This window comes from Pelodiscus sinensis, chromosome 3, assembly GCF_049634645.1.
Source record: "Pelodiscus sinensis isolate JC-2024 chromosome 3, ASM4963464v1, whole genome shotgun sequence".
Taxonomy (NCBI): Eukaryota; Metazoa; Chordata; order Testudines; family Trionychidae; genus Pelodiscus; species Pelodiscus sinensis.
Genome location: NC_134713.1, coordinates 169,653,300 through 169,676,874, shown reverse-complemented (window position 1 = coordinate 169,676,874; position 23,575 = coordinate 169,653,300). Strand labels below are relative to the sequence as shown.

General features: G+C 40.5%; 1 protein-coding gene across 6 annotated transcripts in view; it reads left to right on the top strand.

Annotated features, from left to right (window-relative positions):
• The window catches only part of EML4 (EMAP like 4), a 256,343-nt gene that overhangs the window by 181,500 nt on the left and 51,268 nt on the right, over positions 1 to 23,575 (top strand). For all 6 annotated transcript variants that reach the window (XM_006133977.4, XM_075925435.1, XM_006133978.4 and 3 more), the window contains 2 exons: positions 16,330 to 16,453; positions 23,392 to 23,541. In XM_006133977.4, the coding sequence (XP_006134039.1) occupies positions 16,330 to 16,453; positions 23,392 to 23,541 (274 nt within the window). The remainder of the gene's footprint in view (positions 1 to 16,329; positions 16,454 to 23,391; positions 23,542 to 23,575) is intronic.

Sequence of the window (23,575 nt, the reverse complement as noted above, 5' to 3'; positions counted from 1 at the left end):
GCCCGTGTTCCGATTTAATACGGCCCCCCGCTTCCTCCCCCTTTCCTGGCTCCCCGGCGCTCTTTTGAACTGGCGCGCCCAGTGCGCCGCTTCTGGCCGCGCCGCCACCGCCCATGGCCTCCGCGGTCCTAGAGCCTGCCCTGTAGGGCACGTCCGCAGCCCCACTCCCACGCTCGGCTGCGGGTTTGCCCTGCCCCTGGGCCACCGTGAGGCCGGCGTGCCCTGCGCTCTCTGCCCGCCTGCGACCCTGCGGGCCCTCCGCCTTGGGGCTGAGAGTGTGGGGACGGCCCTCACGCATGTTCACTTCTTCAAATCTGGCCCTCTTTGAAAAAAGTTTGGACACCCCTGAGTTAAGGTGTTGTTTAATTGTGCTGTAGACATTTGGGAGCCAGAATTTCACCTATTTAAACAGTTAGATAGCACTAGACAGACAGACAGAGCTGATGAAATCTATTCATTCAACATTCATTCGTCTGGCACTTGAATTTAGCTATAAATTTAATTTAGCTATTTCACAGCAGTATTTAATTGAATTGTTACTAGTCTATCAGTAGTTCCCTCTGCCAGAGAATTCCTGTGTGAAAAAACAATTTTTATACTTACATTTAACATTCTTCTATTTACATTAAAATAAGCTATTAACCCTTAAATAGCCTTTATGTGCTCTTCATAAAGTTAAGTCATTAAACATTCATTTATTTGTTTTAAGTCAGATTTGGACACCTGGGTGGCACTTTGACCACATTTTAAAAACAATAAAGTTACACTTTTACTATCAAATCAAAGGAGTCTAGCATTAAGGAAAGAATTATTTCACTTAATGAAAATGATGGATTCTTGTCCTCCTGGCCAAAACCCTGCTCAGAGGTGCTCAGAGACAATGCTATATGAGAACAGTGTCATGTTGGGTTGCTGAATCAAATTAACTATAGATTTCTGTAGTACGTGTAGTTAGGATTTCCTGCCGAAGTGTCCTCACAGGTCTCTGGCTCCGTTGATGATAATAACCAGAAGTCTGATTGTGTGTGTCTAATGTGACCCAATTATGTGGGTCTAATGAGATTTTTGCTCCCAGGTTAGTATGTGTGTTCTCAATGATGTGGGTCCAATGACCACAGCAGACCACAAGAGAGCCCCCAAAGATCCCAAACAGATAAGGATTGATGGTGCCAGGTCAGGTTTAATGCTAAGCAAAGTACTTTAATAGTTGTCAGTAGACTCTACTGATCCACTACGCATATGTACTTGCCACAATGTAATGACTCAAATCAGTGGCAAATTTCCACTGCCCCCTAGGTCCTACAAAGACTGTCCCCCCAAGACACCATCTTATATGCAGGTATAAACAAATCACACCTCACTACTGGCATATCAGGTTGCCACCCTCCGACATTGTCAGGTTACCACCCTCTGACACTACTTAGATACCACCCATCACCCTGTACTTCGTGGTTTGATTAAGTCATCTCTATCCATCATGCTGTCATTTTAGACCCTTTCCTGAACCTGGGTCTGTATCTATGAGGAGTGGGTACCAAGGTCTTTTTTAATGAGCAGGTGGTACATGTGATTTCAACTTATGACCAGTACCAATTACTGTTATGCACCTGGGCCTATTACCAATTAGTGTTTTAAACTCTCAGCCTGGTGGCTGTTGGCCTTTTATGCTGGTTGCTCTTTCAAGGTTTGCTCATTCTCATAATTTATTAGAAGTGTTCAACAAGTCCGCTTTCTGTTGTTAGCTTTTCCACTGCATCATTCCTCATTATTATTAATTAATATTATCCCTAGGAGTGCTTCTCCTTCTGAGACTATTCTTAGTTGAGGACTGCTCTTCCCTCTGGCAATGAAATTACACACTAAGGCTTATCCCTTGATAATGGAATTTCCCATTTCACTAGCGCTGTACTTCCTATTTCAGCCTGCCATATTGGATTTTCTAAATTTAAACTTTAATTAATTTCTACTTAATTAGAGCCTTAATCTTAAAACTAATTACTTTTTAGTCAAATAAAATTGTCTTGATACAGTCACTTTTAATTATAGTAATTAAGAGAAATAGCCGTTTTAAAACTCTTTTGAGGTTTTTCGGCAAGTCTTTTTAGGTAATGTAAGGATTCTCGGTATTTAAGGCAAAATGTCTTATTACAAATATCACATTGCAAATTCATGTCTACCCTGCTGTCCAGTATCACTATAAGCTCTTTCATCATTTTTGTGTCCCATATTTCTTCCCATTGAATATGTATACTTTCTGTATATTTGCTCCTCTATAGGAGCCTGATCAAAACCTCCTGCTGTCAATGCAAAAGCTCCCTTACATCAGGTCCTCTGTCCCTATAGATTTTCCATACATTAGAGGAACTAATCTAACACTGTTATCTTTTGCAGTCTTCTCCACCCTCCACCTTTTAATTTGTACTCTAAACCTGAATTTTGAAGTTGAAGTTATACGGACCTATATGTTTGTTGCTGAAATCACATGAAATTCCTGATGGTTTTGCTCAGTAACTGGAACATACTGTGATATTGTGCTCTTATGCTAAAGGCAGCTTTTGCAATTCAGCATTTTTAAAGCTTTTGTCATGTACAAGCTTAAATTAAAGATACAACTCTAGTGCCAAACCAATTTTTTTAAGTATCTACCTTTTACTATTTTTTCCCTTATCCTTCAGTGGGATTCTTCCCCCCTCCTCGCCCCCGTGTTGTTTTAATTAATTCTTCTAATCAGAATCTTATATTAAACTGTGCAGTACTGATGATTATGGAGCAACTTGTCTTCCTACTTTAACTAATTTCCAGCATTCTCATTTTTAATGCCATGTACCATGTACAATAGGATTTCACATATACCTCCTATTAGCAGTAATAGCAATGATGCAAATAATAGCATAATAACCCCTATAATTGCCAGTTCTGCCTTCCTATTTTTTCCTTTGATATTTACATACCCTCTGCACCTTATTTCCCCCCTTCCCCCCCTCCTTTTTTTCCTTACCTCCTCTCCCCTATTTATTTTGGGTCTGCACATCCTAAGCTCAAAACTCCGGTCATCTGAAGAAGTGGTCTGTGCCCACAAAAGCTCATACCACCATCTACATGTTTTGTTAGTCTATAAAGTGCTGCCAGACCATTTGTTGTTTTTTAAGTTTATCCTGTACAGACTAACTTGGCTACCCCGTGAAGACCCTATAATTTAGGCATGGCATCTGCAACTGAAATATTGTGTACACAACTAAAAATATGTACATTACTTTCCAATGTATATTTTTTTCTTCTTTTTTAGTTTTGTTGTCCCTGACTTTGATTATACCAGTTCTATGTCACTTTTTCCTTTTCTTCACCCCCCCCTCCCCCCCCAGATATGCAAGGGGGACATTTTTAAAATGCTGCACAAGGAGTTAGTAAAGTCGATGGGATATGTCAAGAAAAGATAAGTCACTGGCTGCCACTTTAACAAGTGTATTTCCATATAGAACAGAGAGTCAGAACACCCTTTTGCTAGATTGCAATACAGAAATGTCAGTTATGTATCTACTGCATTTATAGGTGATAGAGAAATTGTGTTTTTCTATTCAGAGTTTCTCCTTTTGTCTCTTCCGGATCACCTACTTTTCTGCTTTGCACTACCCTAAGAAATAGCTAGCTTTTCCTAGAGACTACTGGAAGAGAAGGTATGGAAAGAGAAATGTTTGTTATAAATCTGAAATATCTCTTTGTACCCAGAAAATTGTTAAAACTTTGTGAGGAAACCAATAAATTTGAGTTTGGTGTTTTTGAACGTGCCAATTAAGCCATGTAAATTAAAGGGGAGTTAAACTTCTGGTTTTCATAGCTTGTATGTACAGGAATTTGGCCCCAGGGAAATGCTTTCTGTTAGAAAATGTATTTTGTTGATAAGCTGCCATCATCTGCACTGTCTCAAAGATTTTGCATTAATGCTATCATTGCCCTCAGTGCTATAGCTAAGATTTATGGTCTCAGAAAGAAGTGGGGAAGTAAAAAAAAACTCTGTGGAATCTTTTTTCAAGGAGAGTCTTGATCAAGAAATATTTGATTAATGTATCTTGGTTAAATACAATAAAAAGTATACCCTTAAAATAATCTTGAACATGCATAGAATACCAGAAAATGCCAAAAATGCAGTCTCTTCTAGATAGGAAATGAAGAGAGCTACTCTGTATCTGAAGTTGCAGTAGATAAACTTCCTTCCCCAGAGCCTTGCATTACTGCACTCCTCCTTTGTATATGGGAATTCCATTAGATTTCCTTGGAAATTTTGCATCTGCCGTGTTTAAGGGTTCAGTAGCAGACCTTGTGAGCTACTCTTCCCCAGGGATTGAACATGCTGCTATCCCTTGCTTTGTATTAGTGGAGTGGGAGGTGCCTGGTGTAGTTTTGTACAGTTCTTTCAGGGATAGCGAGCCAATCTGTGAGCACCAAGAAAATTCAATGTTTAAACAGGTGTTTAAGTTCTCATTGAGAGAGCTTGTTTGTAAATGCCTAGCGACAATATTATACTTGTACATTTAAATTTTGGAAGCATGAACACAAGATTTTCATAAGATTCATTTTTATTACTTCAACATCTGTGAGTTACCATTATTGTTTAGTCTTTGTAAAGTCCTCATAATAAGTATATTTTTAAAAAATTAAGCACATGGCTTGTTGAGAATAATTATCTAAACATTTTTTCAGAACAGTTGTGGCCTGTGTCAAGACACCTTGAAACTCTCTTAACTGGTCCTCTCTGGTCCGGCAACATTCGGACCACAGATGTTCCAGGGTCACAGAGTCCTGGTGGAGAGCTAGTACCTGGGAACCTTGCAGGCTGTAGGGCAGCGGGAGTCTGGCGCACAGAGGCAGTGGGACTGCCTGGCGCAGCAGCAGAAATGGGGGCGCAGAGGCGGCGGGACTGTCAGGCACTGCAGCGGGAGCCCGGTGCAGTCCCACCACCTCCGCATGCATGGCAGGACAGTGGGACCAGTGAAACAGGCCACCAGTGATGGGGCCAGGGCTGATGGTATGTGTGTGTGGGGGGGGGGACGACCCAGAAATGACCTCCACTGGTCTGGCAAAATCCATTATCCAGGACCAGTCAGGTCCTGAGAGTTCTGGACCAAGGAGGTCCAACCTTTACAAAAATATAGCTAAGTAATACATATCTCTGGTAAAATAAGTGCCGTTCTGGTCTCGCTACTAGGAAATAATTCTCATTGTAGCTTCATTGTGCATGGCCACTGATGGTCTATGCTATTGACAACTTTAAATGAACATCTCGAGCGGTATCAAGAGCAAAATTCCAGTGAGGTAAGTGGAGCTGCACCCATTTATATAAGCAGAGAATTGGGACCACTATTTTTATATACATTTTAGTATTGTTTTGATACTGGTTTTATTAACAAGAAACCAAGTTGAGACACTTTGTATTCTAGAGAAGGCAAAGTTTATAAGCATGGGTTAAGTTCATTTAGAGTTAAATCCAGTGACTACAATTCATTACTTACAGGAATAATTGGTGAAATATTACAAAATTATAATTTTCAGTGGTCTGTGCTTCTTTGATCACTTATGCTGTCATTCTGCTGTGTTCAGAATATTATGAAAATCTTGCTTAATTTGTTTCCAGTGTTGGGAAGTTGTACTTCTGGGATTAAAGACCACTTGAAATTCAAGTTAAATGAATTCTTGATGTTTGAGGGCTGATTTGAGTACATTAAAAGTGGCAAATGAGTTATGAAAATCATATACTTTGAAGTCAAATTACTTAATATATTTGGTTAACTGGAATCTACTTTATGGCTGCCAGTTAGACAATTGACAATAAAAGTTGTTGGCAAATAAAAAAATCAGCACTTAAAAGTTAACCCTTTTGTGTTAAATTAAATATGTAACACAAGCAATAGAATAGCAGCTCTAACAACTCAAGGCTAACTAGCTTGTAATTCAGATATTCATGTACACTGGATTCATTTGTCTAATCAGTCAAAGGATTTTGATTTAGAATGGCTAGAATGCTTAAATTTAAGTACTTTCTTCATCAAATGACTGAACAATCACTTCATAAAACAGGTATGTCAAATATGTTGTTATAGCTTGGACCTCCGTGGTCCGGCACTCTTGGGACCGGAGCGATCCCAAACAAGGGAGTTTGTTGTGCCAGAAGATCCCAGAGGCCTGATCTCCTCCAGCCTATCTGCCTGGCTCTGCTGCTCCCTGTCCCCAGCTGCCCAGCTCTGCGCAAGGTGGCAGCTGCTCCCCAGGCTCTCTGCCCATGGCTGCTGCTCCCAGGTCACTGGCCCTGCAGGCTGGTGCCTGCCAGACTGGCTCTGCTCTCAGCCACTCTCAACTTCTGCAGCTGGGGCTCTCTTCTCTAGCACCATCTGTGTTCCTGCCAGACCACGGATGATGCCAGACAAGAGAGGTTCAACCAATATTCTGATTTTTTTGTCATTTACACAGAGTACAGTGTATGAATGATCTCTTTGGGTTCCTTAGCGGATTATTAGATTTCTTTGGATAGTGGTAAACACAAATATTAAATTACGATAAATATAAATTTTGTCAGCATGCATGTGTTATCTTTTCTATTACGGTACTGTGGTGTTATTTATATAGTATCATACATATGCCTAGTACTTTACAGACAAATAGAAGGATAAGACCTTTCCCTCATGAGCTTGTAATCTAAATTAATGCAGTTATTTAGTATATTTTAAGATTTGATTACACTATGATATGTTAAAGGTCATGATGCCATAGAAGCTGGCATGGTGGCTCAGCTCTGTTGTTAAGCTCATCATTTTTCTTTTGTCTCAGTGCCTAAGAGGGACTTCCTTCAAGTCTAGTTAGGCTTGTCACAGTATTTTCAGATCTAGTAATTATTCGTGTTTTCAGGGCCCCAGTTTTATTCTACAAAATGTTAATTAAACCTAATAATCCTTTGAGTTCAGTAGGAGCTTCCTCAAGTACTCTATGGTACTCAGTAGACTGGTGAGTTGCTAGATCTCAGACTTAGTTTTTTGGCTGTGGGAGGAAATTTTGACAAACTACTAATTATTTCTAACATTAGCCATGCTCATTCTGTCTCTTTCATAGATAAAAGTAGACTTGTTATCTTGTTTCCAATCTTTCTTCTTTGACTGGAGTTTATTATTTATTTGCTGTCTCTGTCTGTGTACAATTGTGGTTGAAACCTTGAGAAAAATACAGACCCAATCCTCAGTTTACTATTTAAATTATACTTTTGGCTCTCATCCTTGATTCCACATTTCTAAGTCTTCTACATCATCTAAAATACTTCTGTATTAATGAATGTGTGTGGGCATAATGTGAAATCTACTGCTACTATGTGGTTACTATGAAATTATTTGCCCTCTTCTCTCTTTCTAGTTATTCAAGAAAAGAATTTCTTTCAATTTGAAGTGAATGGGAAACCTTCAGTAAGAGTTGATCTGAGTCCATTGTTAATACCCATAATTGTACTACTTAAGTTTGTCATATAAAATTAATATACATTTAACACTCTTGGGGTTAATGAAATAACATATCAGGATATGTCTACACTACAAAGTTAATTTGAATGAACAGCCGTTAGTTCGAATTAACTTTCATAGGCACTACACATGCAAACCGCTAGTTCGAACTTAATTCGAACTAGCGGAGTGCTTAATTCGAACTAGGTAAACCTCATTCTACGAGGACTAATGCCTAGTTTGAATTAAGTAGTTCGAATTAAAGGCTGTGTAGCCACTTAATTCGAACCGGTTGGAGGCTAGCCCTTCCCAGCTTGCCCTGGTGACCACTCTGGGCCAAGACAGGGAAACTCTTCTGCCCCCCTCCCGGCCCCGGAGCCCTTAAAGGGGCACAGTCTGGCTATGGTACCCGTGCCAGGTACAAGCCTGCCAGCACCCAGCCAGCAGACCCTGCACATGGCACGACATGAGCGAGCCACCCGCTGCCACCCAGCCCTCTGCCTCTTCCCAGGACCAGGCTGGCGGCTCCCAGGAGCCTTCCCGGGGCCGCAAAAGGCGGGCACCCGCCTGGTCTAGTGCGGAGATCGTGGACCTCATCCAGGTTTGGGGGGAGGCCTCCAACGTCCACAATCTCTGCGCTAGGCACAGGAAAGGAGCCGACTAGGGCAGGATAGCAGCCAGCCTGGCCACCAAAGGCCACATGTGAACCCAGGAGCAGGTTTGCATGAAAATCAAGTTGGTCCAGTGAGACCCCTGACCCTGAGCTTAGAACATAAGAACATAAGAATGGCCGTACTGGGTCATCTAGCCCAGTAACCTGGTCCATCTAGCCCAGTCCATCTAGCCCAGTAGCCTGTCTGCTGACAGCAGCCAACACCAGGTACCCCGGAGCCATTTGTCTCGCGCCATCCATCTCCAGCCTTCCACAAACAGAGGCCAGGGACACCATTCCTATCCCCTGGCTAATAGCACTCCATGGACCCAACCTCCATGACTTTATCTATCTTCTCTTTAAACTCTGTTTATAGTTATAGCCTTCACAGCCTCCTGTGGTAAGGAGTTCCACAGGTTGACTATTTGCTTTGTGAAGAAGAACTTTCTTTTATTAGTTTGAAGCCTGCTACCCATTACTTTCATTTGGTGTCCTCTAGTCCTTCTATTATGGGAACTAATGAAGAACTTTTCTTTATGCACCCTCTCCACACCACATGTGATTTTATATACCTCTGACATATCACCCCTCAGTCTCCTCTTTTCTAAGCTGAAAAGTCCCAGTCTCTTTAGCCTCTCTTCATCTGGGACCTGTTCCAAATCCCCAATCACTGTAGTTGCCCTTTTCTGAACTCTTTCCAAGGCCAAAACATCTTTTTTGAGGTGAGGAGACCACATCTGTACACAGTACTGATGATATGGTGTACCATAGTTTTATACTTCCCCTCCGCCTTCTTCCCCTGGCTTTCCCCTTCCAGCTCCCTCCTGCCAGTTTTCCCCTCCCCTCTCCCACCCTGTCTCTTCCCCTCTCCCACCTCCTTTTCCCAGTCTCCCCAGAGGTTAATCTCATACTTCTAATACTTGCAGCCAAGAGTGTGATTGCTCACAGAGTTTCTGTTTTTGACCACACGTGTCCTTTATTTTTTACATCAGGAAGGGGGGCTAGGGAGGGGTAAGTGGAAGGAGGTGAGGGAGGAATGGGGCACGAGCCCCGATGAGGAGGACTGAGGTGGCTCTGCAGGCTCCTCAGGATGGAAGCTCTCCTGCAGGGCCTCCTGGATCCTGACAGCCTCCCGATTGACCCCCCCCGGAGGGCAGCCTGCAGCAAGTGCAGCCGGGCTGATGGCTGAGTACTGTGATGTGCCAAGTGTGGGTGCTCAGGGCACTCCAAGACAGGACTGCTTTGCTGTCCCTCATCAAGGTAGACAAGCAAGCGGGGAACCCTGAGAACTGTCTGTCCGGTGTGGGGGTCGGGTCCCTTTAAGCACAGCCCTCGGCTAGCCTGAGACAGCAGCTCCACGCTCTAAGTGCTAACCTGATGCCCTGCCGGCACCTGTTCCGGCCAGGCTTAACTTTGGTTCAGGGTCCACTCAATGTAGACATGCTACTTCGAATTAGCAAAATGCTAATTCAAATTAGTTTTTAGGTCTAGATGCACTAGTTCGAATTAGCTTAGTTCAAATTAACTAATTTGAATTAAGTTTGTTCGAATTAGTGCTGTAGTGTAGACATACCCTCAGTGAATGAGAAAAGAATCGAACTTTAATAAAAACAAAAGGAGAATTTCTACAGTGAACTGCTTCATGCAGTATTGTGGTGTTCTCATGTGGGGGGCCTTCTTTGGAAATTAGGAATTTCCAATTTCCTAAATTCAAAATATTGTCACTTATGATGGAGTGGCTCTAAATTATAATGTATAAACATCTCTCTATATCTTCCCTCTTAAAGAAAAAAAGTTAATTTTATATACATATATATATATATATCACGGTTAACATCTAGCTAATAACACATGTATTACTTGTTCAGCCTATGTAGTACATTCCAGAAACCCAATATATCAACTACCTAAAGAGGAATAGTTACCAGGATATCATTTCCTAGGGAGTCTTTGCCACTCAGATACCGTTTTGGTTTTTTTAGGTAGGTTGACAGGTCTCTGTGTCCTTCAGGACATTTAATCTTACACATTGATCAGCCTTTCATTAGAGTCTTCATTGTTCTTCTGTTCCCTGACCGTTTCTCCTTTGCACATTGATGATAAAGTAGAAGTCAGATGGTAAAACACCAGAGTCCATATCTACTGTCAATGTGTTGGAACTTTTGGGGATTACTCATAAATATCTTTGATTATGTTGAAATGTGTCCATTTCGTTTGTCTGGACTATATAAAAACTTGGATGCAGCTGTTCTTTAATGGTACTCTGTTGGCTGCAAATAGTAGAAGTGTGATTGCTCAGGCACAATCTGTCACTTAGGTTAAGAGATGGAAGATCACAGGCTCTTTTGTCAAAATAATATTTCTTCTTCCATTTTCGATTTTCTTTTGTTTTTCTTTCGGTTTCATTGTTATGAGATTTCAACACGTTATCAATAATTGGTAAACTAGCTCTAATCCTTCTTCCCATTAAAAGCTGAGATGAAACCAAAAAAGCTTTATACAGATCACCCTCACTGTCAAAAGTTTTTTTTTCAAAAGGTTTTTTACTATCCATATAGACTTTTCCATAAATCCATTTGATTGGAGGTAATTTGGACTTGACGTTTTGGGATGAAAATCCCAATCTATGGTAAATTGCCTAAAATCTGAACTGGAAAATTGTAGACCATTACCGCTAAGGACTTCATCTGGAATTCCGTATCTGGAGAAGATTCCCTTCAAGCTAGCTATCACTGATGTATTTGTTAATACTAGAAAGTATACAAACTTCTGGAACAAAGATTAATAATTTGTGACTACTAAATAATCCTATGATTGTCTGGTAACTCAGTGCCGATCATCTCATAAGACCTTTGTAGAAATAGCATGTTGGCATGGCTTCTATTTCAATCAGAAAAGTAATTTCCCACCACATTAGTAATGGTGTGATTGATCCCAGGCCAATGCAGTGGCCTCTTGTGCTCATTGTTTGCACTTCTCGATTCCTAAAGGACCCTCATTGATTTGCCATAGCATTTCTTTTAGGAAGTTCTTTGGAATTACAACCTTTCTGCCCTTGAAAATCACCCCATCTATCATGGTAAGTTTGTGTCTGCAGCACTAGTAGTCTCTTGGACGGCAACTGTTTGTCTTTTAAGCTATCCTTTAATTATCAGTTGTTTAAAGATCCCAACAATTCATCTCTCAGTTTCCTCTCTTATTTGTTGCAGTTTCCTATTAGCTATGAGAATTGACTTGACTATCAGATCTATATAGGTTTGCATTTCTCTCTATAAAGTTGTCTCTTTAGTGGGAGCCAGTACTCTGGAAAGTGCATCTTCAGTGGACATCAGTTTACCAGGCATGTTTACTTTATCATCTTTATCATTCTTTCATTCCTTAAGATACAGTCATTTAGTGGTTTGCTAAATAATGCTATCGGGTTTGTGGTCTTTCAGTTGCCTCTATAGCTATGTCTACACTGCAAGCCTCTTTTGAAAGAGGCTTTTTCAAAAGATATTTTTTAAAAAGCCTCTTTTGAAAAAGAGCGTCTAGACTACAACCAGTTATTTTGAAAAAGCAAGCCACTTTTTCGAAAGAGAGCACGCAGGCAGTCTGGATGCTCTCTTTCAAAAAAGCGCAGTTTGCATTACAGAGCGCTTTTTTTCAAAAGAGCGCTTTTGAAAAAAGGCGTTCTTCCTCGTAAAACAAGGTTTTTTGCGGTCTAAAAACTGCCACGTTCTTTCAATTTACTTTCAGAAGAACGTGGCGGCAGTGTAGACCCAGGGGAATTTTTTTCGAAAAAAGGCCACTTTTGCATAGCTGGTCCTTACTTTTTTCTGTGATGACAAAGGAGCTCACCCATTCTATGGAGTCCTCAATTTTTTTTATATTACTTGCATTGCTTCTTTCCTTGCAAACTCAGCTTTGAGTTTGTCAGACAGTACAAATGACACCCTTTTACATGGATGGATAACTGGAGGGACCTACTTATCCAGAATACATGTTCATTCTGCACGCAATCCAAAAGCATGCCTCATAGTCAGCTTCAGTGTCATCTTGTAGTGTGACCACCCATTTTACAATCTGAGATTCTCACATGCATCCAGGCCTAAAATTAGTGTCACCTTTGTTGTGAAATCTCACTGTTGTTGTGTCCTGACAGGTATCTTGCCCTGTCAAATGTTGATAGATGTTTGGCTCCGTCTGTGTGCTCCCTCTGCACAGATAGCCAACACAGCAGACTCTGCGCAAACTGCTCAATGACCACAGAATCAGATGAGGTGCAAAGGTGCTGAGCCAGGCTTATTGTCAAACAAATCACAGTAATAGTGTCAGAGGGGTAGCTGAGTTAGTCTGTAACTGGAAAAATTTAAAAAACGACAAATAGTCTAGTAGCACCTTAAAGACTAACAAAACATGTAGATGATATCATGAGCTTTCGTGGACACAGCCCACTTCTTTCATTTGAAGAAGTGGGTTGTGCCCACGAAAGCACATGATACCATCTACATGCTTTGTTAGTCTTTTAGGTGCTGCTAGACTATTGATTGTTTTTTCAGTTTTTATAGTAATAGTGGTCAACAGACTCTACTGAACCACTATGCATTTGTGCCTCTTGACAATGGACCAACTCAGTCAGTGTAGGGACTTTCTGGTAGGTCCTGGACCAGACAAGGTTTTTTTAAGGCAGGGGTGGGGAACCCTTTTTTGGTCGGGGGCCGCTGACCCAGAGAAAAATCAATTGGGAGCCGCACACATGTGAGAAACAAAATGAGAGGCCCCTGACTGAGAAGGAGAAACTCCCCACATTCTTCTTGTGCACCAGAACCTAGGGAGGCCCAGGCTAGTAGATTTTTTTGTGCTCCGTCCTGCGAGTGGGTGGGTGGTGGTCTGACGCACCAGCACAGGCTCCCCCATGCTGAGCCTCAGGGGCCAGATCCAGGCAAGCCAAAAGCCATATCCAGCCCCTGGGCTTGAGGTTCCCTACTCCTGGTTTAAGGCAAGGTATCCCACATATACTGACTGAGATAATCAATCTGGGATATACACTGAGTTACCTCCCCTTGTACTTTCCTCCTGACATTCCAGACAAAACATTCTCTCCACCACCTGTCATTGGCACTAGAATGAAAGGCAACTTGTACTTAGTTTTTATGGTTGATGCTAGCAATGCATCAACCAATATATTCACTGGTATATTTGCTCCAGAATAACCAGTTTTTCTCTTACATTCAGCCTCTGATAGTCTTGTTCAGAAAGAATATGAACTGGAGCTCCCATGTCCATTTTCAGTGGAATAATTGTTCATTTTTTTGTGATGGGGTCTCTCTAGTAAGGCTTGGTAGATCCCAGTACATCTGTGAAAAACTCAACCAAATTGTCTTTTGACTCAATACACCTGAATATTTTCTGCATTTGAGAGCTGTGGCATTTTGAAAAATGATTATTTTCCCCACATTTGTGATTGTTTCCCAAAGGTAGCAGCACCTTGTTAACTTTAGAACCATGTTGTGATCCAAACATTCCACATAGCAGTGGTTTTTAGTGAGCACAATAGTAGCTCTTTGGGTTGATTGGTTCAACTCTTTGATTTGACCTCTTCTGGATACATTTTTTAGTACTTAATACATGGATAACCCCTTCTAGATAAATTCAGCTCTTTGACTTGTACTTCCACAGCTTCTGCAGTCCTGCATATTTGGAAAGCCTATTCTAAAATTACAACTCCTTCAAGGAGCAGTCTCTCTCAAAACATATTGTCTTTCCACAAATGATTCTGTCTCTGATCAAAGACTGTCAGCCCAGCAAAGTCACTTGTTTTACTGAATTTCCTTAATTCTGTGACACATTGCTCCATGGTGTCATCAGTTTTTGCATGCATCTAAAAAAATTGTCTCTCTCAAATGTCTCATTCTTTTTAGCCATGAAATATTTCTCAAATTTAGTGAGTAAAAATACTATACATAAATTTAAAAAAATTAACTTCATGCTTTCTTCTTCTTCAAACTTAAAAGTTGTTAAAAATATCCAATGCTTCCTCCCCAAAAACATACAAAAAGATATCTGAATTCACTTCATCATTTTTCTCTTCTGTGCCTGTAGCTGCTAAATGCAACTGAAATCTGATTTTTTTCCAGTTCTGTTCTCTACAACATTGCCTGATAATTGCAGACTGTAAGGAGGTTCTAACACACATATTTTTGGCTTTTCCTCCTTCTTCAGTTAGTCAAGTTGCTATTGTACTCCCCAAGTATATGAAGTACTTTCAAAAAGCTCTGTGCTTGATGCTTCATGTGTTTCTCTGGTGCCTCCCTTTGCCTCTGCTTACTTTTGCAGTTAACTTTAAAATCATTGCAGTTTCCTTCTCTTTCAGTACTTTTGACACCATGTAATAATCCTGGGGTTGATTAACTAGCAAACTACTGAATAAGAAAGGAATAAAAGTTTAATAAAACAAGCTAGAGAACTTCGGCAGTGAGCTTCTACACACGGCCAGGTGGTGTTTCCCACCCCCACTTTCATGGCACATCTCCAAATGTCTATGTTTACTGTCCCTACAGAGCAGTGTTTCTTAAACAATAATTTTTTTAATGAGGAACACAAAAAAAAAGTTGGGGGGAAAGGGTCAGGGGGAAGTTACTGAGGGGGGAAAAAGGGTTGGGGGGAAGTTAGAGGGAAAAAAAGTCACCTGCCCCTTTAAGGGCAGCCATTTTGAATTCTGTTCTCCGCAGCACACCGGTGTGCCACGGAACACAGTTTAATAAACACTGTTACAGAGGGAGCATCTCTAAATGTATAATCTTCTACAAACATCTCTACAAGAATGTTCTACTTTGCAGTCTGAGAGTCAGTGGCCTTGCCCCTCATATTCAAGAATGATTGGTTGGTCACTTATGAAAGCCTTGTCTTGAGTTTCTTTCTTACACAGATATTTTAAAAAAATAATCAAATACATTAAATTGGAATTGGCAATATTAATTACTTCAGGTGTCATTATGCTATAGGGATAAATCATCAACACTGAATAGCAATGCTTCTACTCGTCTTCTATTTGTCAGTAAGCTTATTCATTGTTTCAACTGACTTGAAATGTCTTGAGTTATCATATAAACCATTAGGATTATCAAATACCATACTCAGAAAAATCTGGGTGTTCTGCTATTTATGGTGAAAATTAAACTTGGGGCGGGGGGGGGGGCTTTTGTTAATATCTAATAAATTGTGTATATTTAAGACTGAACTATATTACTTTTTTTTGTTTATGATGTTAGTGGTGTTTACCATTGTCATTAATGACTATTAAAGGAGTAATATACCATATTATATAAATTGTTTAGAGTAGGGCCTGATTCTCAATTATATTAGGGCCCCTGACACTGCTCTTATCACTACCAGAATGGTATAGAATGGTCATAGTGTAACTGAGAATTGTTAATATATTTTTTAATTTCATCCAAAATTGTAATTGGCACATTGTGTGGAAAAGATTCCTTTGGGACTGTGGCTTTATCTGGTGGTCCCTGTAAGGGGACCTAGAAGTAAGATTACAGTCTGTTCCTGAGTGTCTGTGTCATCTTGAGCAAACCAGTTAACTTCACTATTCATGCCTTTCTTTACATGAAAAATGGTCTTCAAGGAGAAGCTGTGAGGCTTAATTTATTATCTAGAAAAGCATTCTGAGATCCATTAATGAATACCTGTTACGGACATACCTGCATGTTGTTTGTTGTAGAGATATTTATTTCAATAACAGTGATAGGACTGTTAGGAACAGTTGCCTAATTCATGTCTACTGAATGGTCTGATTACCAAAGTACTTGAGTGATTTTAATGATATCTACTTGACACATCTTTTTGTTGCTATTTTAAGATGCTAATGTTTGATAAACTATCGCTTGCAATATAATTCCAACCTCAAATTTTGTGATAACCTCAAAATATAATCGTTTGGTATTGCTATGTATAAAATGTTCTGTGCACAATTTATCCAAAGAGTTACCACGGATGCATTCATGACAGCAGTAACTGCATGCACATTGTGCATGTATATTTTTTGAATACACAAATTTTACAGATTTGGGTCTCCATCAAAGCCACATTTTGTAAGATAATCATAACACTGTAAATATGTTCTTTGCATCACTCGTTGTCTAAAATTGATATATTCATTAGAATTGAACACAGAAATCAAAATTTCAATTTAATATTTTTTTTTATTAGAGGGAGAATATATCAAGATGTTCATGCGGGGTCGACCAATCACAATGTTCATTCCTTCTGAGGTAGAAAACTATGACGACGTTAGGACAGAGCTGCCTCCTGAGAAGTTGAAACTGGAGTGGGTGTATCCTTATCTAGTGAAACAAGAAGTATTTGCTTTTCCTATTCTGTGATTTTTTTTAAAAAATCTAATCTTGCTACTTTTTTCTCATAATTGTGGGATTTGCTTAACTCAGAAAAAATTGTTTTCCTTGAAAAAACAATTATTTAAGTTTACTGGCATTAAAGAAACAGATTTCATAAATTTCCATGCACTGCACAGTCATATACTCCTGGATTTATTCTTCTTGGAACTAAGTACTTCTTTATTTTAACTGGAGGTGGGAGAAGGGGATCTTTTAAAAATTGTTGCATTAGAATACAATTTCTAAAAAGCAAGGTATTGGTTTCACACACATTCATGTAAACTCTATGTAAAGAAACATTGTGAGAGTTTATTTTTCTCTTGTATTTTAGGAGGTTTGGTGAAGTGAATGTTGCTGAATGTAACCCCCAATCTTCTGCTATGTTAATCCACAAAGCAGACAGAGGAGCATGAGCCACAGAGTGCAAATTTCCATACATTTACATCACCAATTCACTTGGACCCTCAAATGAAGGGACTTTCATCTAGGGGTTGATTGGCTTTATGACATGACATTGAGGATGTATGTGTGAAGAATGAAGCTGGTTGACATGATGCTGGTCTCCGTTTTTCCATCAGCGTAGACTAGAGCACTCTATATGCAGCATCATGGGTTTAGTCTGTTGTGGAAAATGATGCTGAATGTGATTTGTCCCGATCGGCACTGACTCTCGCATAAAAGTTTTGGTCAGCATTGTATCCGCTAATTTGATTCTTTTCCATCATATTCATTGATGTGAACAATTGTTCACATCTGTCAGGTTGCCTGCCAGGGACCAATTTGTAAGGACCGGTTTCCTAGCACTACACACTATAGATATCCTGTCATAAGATGTATCATCTTAGCAAAGTGAACTTAAACCTACATTCTTTCTTTTTGTCCTGCTGAATAATAGATAGCTTAAAGGCCGAGAATGTGAGTGCTTCGGAAAGGAGAAGCTGTGGAACCTGCATCCACTGCAGCCCTTGAGTTATGAAGAGGGAACAATCAAGTGCAGAGAGGGAGAAAGTCACTACAGGGCAAGCAACCAAAGGAAGGGGCACCACGCTGGTTGAGAATAGTTCCCAGATGAAGCACAAAAGGCACCCCAACAGACAAGAAGAGCTCTATAATAGCACCTCTGAGTCTCAAAACTTCCCCATTTGCAAGCATCGCTTTTGTGTATAACAAAAAAGAAAAGCTTTTTCAAATGGAGAGGGAACAAACAATATACAAAGAGTAAAAAAACAGTCTGCAAACAATAAACATCCATTCTACAATACTTGGGGCAGTGTTCTTCACATCAGTTTCACATCTTATTTTGGGATACTCCAGTGGACAAATGTCTCTAATACACCACTCCTCTTTTCCCTTCACTCTACCTCACTCATGGTTTGTTGTGCAGTCAGCAGTGTCCCAGAAACCAGTGGGTACAATCCAAGTGATTTCATCCCCATCTCCTGGGTTTGGGCTAGTGAATCCTCCTGCTTGCTGCTTCCTCCATTGCTTGTGTTTTTGCTGTTCTGCTGTGTCCTTGAAATGGTCTGATCCAATCCTACAGCACCACAGCTACTTAGCCCACCTATTTGTAATCCCAGGTTTGCTAGGGTGAGGAAGCTTTTGCTGCTACATCTCTTATCACATTGCCTTTAGCTGCAATGTTGTGTTCTGAGGGTCTGCTTCTTAATAGATTTCTTAATTATTTCACTGCTGATCTCTTCTCTGTGTTGCATTCCATTGCAACACTGCTTTTCCAGTGTTTTCAGTTCTGGCAATCACTGAGAAAAGACAAAGTCTCAATCATCAGTTCCATTAAGAAAAGGGTAGATAATAAGAGAGAAAATATAATGCCATCAGGTAAATCCCTGGTATGACCATATCTTGTTTGTGATTCCAGTAGCCCCATCTCAAAAATGGCATATTAGTGTTGGAAAAATTATAAAGAATGGCAACAAACATGATTGGGCTAGGGTACGGTTTCATATGAGGAGAAACTAAAGAGACTGGGATGATTCAACTTAAAAAAACTGATGACTCAGGAGGGATATGATAGAAGTCTATACAATCATGAATACTGTAAAGAAAGTGGATAAGGAAGTATCCACTTCACATAGCATAAGAACCAAGGCTCGCCTAATGAAATTAGTAGGCAGCAGGTTTAAAACAAGGAAGGAAATACAGGCAGTCCGCGACTTATGCGGATCCGACTTATGTCGGATCCGCACTTACGAACGGGGCTTTTCTTGCCCTGGAGCTCGCGGGCGGCGGGACCGCCCAGAGCGCAGCGGTCCCGCCACTGCGTCCTCCGGGGCGAGAAAAGCTGCTCCGGGTCTCCCTGGTGTGCTGGGGGGGACTCCCCAGCACAGCAGGGAGACAGGAGCAAAGCCACAGAGGCGGGGGACCCCGCCGCCTGTGCGGCTTTACTCCGGGGCAAAGGAGCAAAGCCGCACGGGCAGTGGGGTCCCGCCACCTGTGCGGCTTTGCTCGGGTCTCCCTGCTGTGCTGGGGGGGGGGGGCCCTGCTAGTGCGCGCCCCCCCCCCCCCCAGCAGACCAGGCTTTTGTTGTGGACGCCTGGAGTAAAGCAGCTGAGGTGCTGCGGGGTTGGTCCTGGGGGGATCTACCCGGCAGCGCCCCAGCTGTTCTGTCCCAGGCTCCAGATTCAGCCGCTGTTTAAACTGATCAGTGGCTGATTCCAGGAAGCTGGGGGCAGAGCAACTTTCCGAGTTACGTACAAATTCAACTTAAGAACAAACCTATAGTCCCTATCTTGTACGTAACCCGGGGACTGCCTGTACTTCTCACTGCACACAGTCAGTCTGTAGAACTCATTGCCGGGGAAGTTGTGAAGGCCAAACCTATAGCTAGATTTAAAAAAATAAATAAATTCATAGAGGATACGTCAAAGTTTGTTGGTCAGGGATGCTACCCTGTGCTTCTATCCTATCTTCTAGGATGGTCAATATCAGATACTGGAGCTGGATAAAAAGGAATGAATCACTTGATTGCTATGTTCTGTTAATTCCCTTTGAAGCATCTGACATTGACCTCTGCTAGAAGATAGGATACTACCTAGTAAATTGTATTTTAGGTTTGACCCAGGGATGGGCATTCTTGTGTTCAATATTTAAACACTGGAGGGGCAGAGTACCTGGGACCTTCAAGAGTCCTGATCACCCGCTCCAACTTTCACTTTGATGTAGCTTGCTACTCTGACCTTAGCAAGTTACGTTAAAATTAGTGACCCCTTGGTGGAGACATAGTATATACAGCTCTCTGTCCCGTAGTCATACAATAAGGATAATAACATTTCATTACTCCTGAGACCCAGATGTAAATTAATTTTAATCTAAGACAGCCAAAACTGATCATATTGTCTGTTGGCAAAATAGGTGTGTTTAAATATGGTCTGCTCCTTTGGTCCTTTTCTCCAATTCAGCAATAAATGGCAGGAGAGAGCTTATTCAGATCACGTGCCTGCACTGTTACCCCAGCACCATTCTGTGTTGTCCTAGCAAGAAGGAAAAATCAGAGGGACACTCTAACTATAAAGGCAGAATAGTATTCAGAGCATATTTCAAGAAAAAAAAATATAGCTTAAGACTAAAGTTTGAAAAGTTTGATTGCCTGTTAAATTTCATTTTAGGTGCTGGTTGCTCTCCAAAGAGCTCTGGATGGCTGCAGTGAAATGGGCTTCCCTTACATTTTGTATTTTCTCCTCAAAGATTATTGTGAGTCAGAACTTCTCAGCTACAAAAATAAACTGCCTGGGCAAGAGCAGGTTACACTTATTTGACAGGGAACTTTCAACTGTTGCTGTCTTCACATGCTGACGTTCGGTGCTACACATTCAACCAAACATTCTTACTCTTAGTTAAAGTCATGTCAGGTCTTCCCAACAATAGTTGTGTCTTGCCCAGAGGCTACTTCAGAGCTGTTAATGATTGGCTGTGACCTCATACCTTCTTTCTCCTTCTCCCAAGCAGTTCTTTCTCCACTGAGAGCTTCTGACACCAGCTTTCTCTAGCAATACCTTTAGTTTTAGCATCTTCCTCCTTTGCCTGATTCAGGTCAGTGAAAAAGACTCCTATTGATTTCAGTGTACATTGGATCATTTTGAATGGTGGGATAGTGAGTACATTTTCCTGTGGCTCCTTTTGTAATCTCAGCCAATTTTTGACCCATGCCGGTGCTTCTGTCAACTGTTTTCCTATACGGACTTTGATAGGGTCCTGCATATAATATAATTATGCAGCTACATAATTGTAGATTTTTTTAAAACTTCTGCATAACTGTTTCAGAACCTCAGCTTTCTTTGTGGTTAAAAGAAAAAAAAAAGCTGTAGCCATGATAGTTCCTAAGAAAATCTTCAAAAGTTACCTCTCTGAATCTGCAGACATTTTGAAATGATGTGAATTAGTAGGTTCATCTCAGTGAGCTATTAACATTGAAATCAAATGAAAATTGTAATGACTACATACTGCTAAACAGTTTAGCAGAATAATATTAATACTCATATTTACTATTTTTAGACTACAGAGTTATTGAGGAGGGTTTGGAATACAGTCAGAAGAGTGGATTGTGTGTACATTTCCTAATAAATTAAAATACCTCTTCTGTAAAATTGAATGTCACATGTAGCGCATCCGCCTGCAAAGAAGGATTGAAAGAAATGATATATCCCTTTTTCCATATAAAAAATCTCAGCCTTTTTTGGATGCACAGAAAACCATCTCTTACAGTTTCATGCACACCAAAAGCTCAACTGTGTCTCCGTTATAGCTGTCAAACCTAGCTTTCCCCGATGACTTATGTAAAATGCCTGTTTATACCATCAGGATTCAAAACCCAATCTGCTAGGTCACTGATGTCCTTAGTTGAACATTCAAAGGTGTCAATCCAAATAAACCTGTATCATTATGCTCCTTTACTACACAACAAAGATCTACCCATAGATTTAGACCAGAGCTCTTCATTGCATGGTAAATAAATGATGTTATGACTGAACTGTCACCATCAGTTCTGGAAGTTCGCAGCTAGTCACTTCCGTATTTGGCTTTTCATTAAATGCCATCAACAGAGAAAATGTCTGTAATCTGTTAATTTCCTTTTCCCATCTCCAACTGTCTAGCAGAACAAAATACTATTGTTAGGGATGTTTAATATACTGTGGGAAAGTACATTTAAATGGGTAAGGACATTTGTCTGTTTAGCTTTCATAATTTAATAAGCTCATCTGAACAGTTCCTCTGCTGTATTGCAAGTCCACTAGGAAAGGGAGCTCAGGCTGCCAGTTGGACACATCACCTCTCTTCTTGCAAGGCACTGCCACCACTGTTACTCAACCTAGCTGCCCTCTGGTTTTATTTTTAAGGAGAGTGCTGATGGTTGAGCATTCTCTGAGCAGAATCTTTAACTCTGAATTTCACTTCTTGCCTGCCTCGTTCATCAGAGCACACTCTTGGAGACCTTCAGTAACAATGCTGCAAGAGTCTTTTAGGGTACATCAACGCTGCAATAAAAAAATGCAGTAAGTTTCACAGCTTGTGTCAATTCAGTTGGCTTTTGTTGTGTGGTAAACATGGCAGTATAGGTATTTGAGCTCGGCTTGGAGCCTAGTTTCTGGCTATGTCTAGACTGCAGGCTTCTTTCAGAAGAAGATTTTCCGGAGAGATCTTCCAAAAAGCTTCTTCCAAAAGAGAGAGTCCACACAACGAAAGTGCATTGAAAAAGCGATAGCATCCATACTGAATGGACTGAATGTAAGATGTGATTACTATGGACTGAGTGGCCATCAAGGCACCTGTGCTTTTTCCTCTTTCCTCTTCTTTCAAAAGAACTCCCTCTTCCCCATCCACACCCACCTTTTTCTGAAAGAGCTCTTACCTGAATGAGGATTACCAATGCTGCAAAAACTCCTCTGTTTTTTCGATTTTCTTTCAGAAGAATGCAATTGAAGTGTGGACGTTCCTCAAATTTTGTCAGAAAAACGACAAAACTCTGTAGTGTAGACATACCCATAGTGGGGAAGGTATTTTAGTAAATAGGTTTTTAAGGTTTTATAGATGTTTTGTATTCTGGTAAACCTACTAATTTTTAATTGTATATAATGAACCTAAGGGTTACAGATAGGTACATTAAATAAACATACCATATATATATACAGGACACCGAGCAGCTATATAGTAACTAGAATTAATCACTACTGAGCTAGGTTGGATTTGGAATAGGTGAAGTTCTATATCGCATCACAGGCTGGCCCGCTAGATCGCTCTCAGCTCTCTGTTTAGAAAGGATTGGGTACATGTGCCTATCGAACCCAATGTTGTTCTTTGCTCTTAATTTTTAATGACCTTTTCATATTTAAAAGTTACATTTCAGGAAAATGAAGCTGCTTTGCAATATCTTTCCTTTTCCTGAGGAGCATTTGGAAGTTTCACACACTTGTTTTAAGAGGCCCAGCGGAACTGATATACTTGTGCTCTGGAATGCAAAAAAGTACAAAGTCTGCTGTCTGATGCAATTCTGTTCCTGTGAAACGCGTTAAGGCAGTACAGTGAGTGCTCTTATTACCTAATGAAATTTCATATTTACAGTTTATAAACTGACACTGTTTCATGCTTCATACTTCTGCATATTTTTATGTGTGCTTTCCTTTTCTATTAATGGGCACAACTTACAGCAACTTGTTTCCCAAACTCTCTTGCATGTGCAATATTTTTGTAAAAGCTATATATTAGTACAAATGAAATGCTGCTTGATGAGGATGATGTCTGATTCAGAGGTTCATCAGGGAAATTAAAAAGGAAAAGGTATTAGCATTTGAAAACCCCATGGGAAAGCCTTTTTAAAACTGATGTTTGTAACCTATTTTATTAAAAACCTTGACTTTAAAAAAAGATATGGGTATCGTGGAAGAGATTGTCGAGCCAATGTATACCTTCTTCCTACTGGAGAAATAGTATATTTCATAGCATCAGTAGTGGTCTTATTTAACTATGAAGAGAGAACACAGCGACACTACTTGGGTCATACAGACTGTGTTAAATGGTTGGTATATAACAACTGAATATAAATGTCTGCA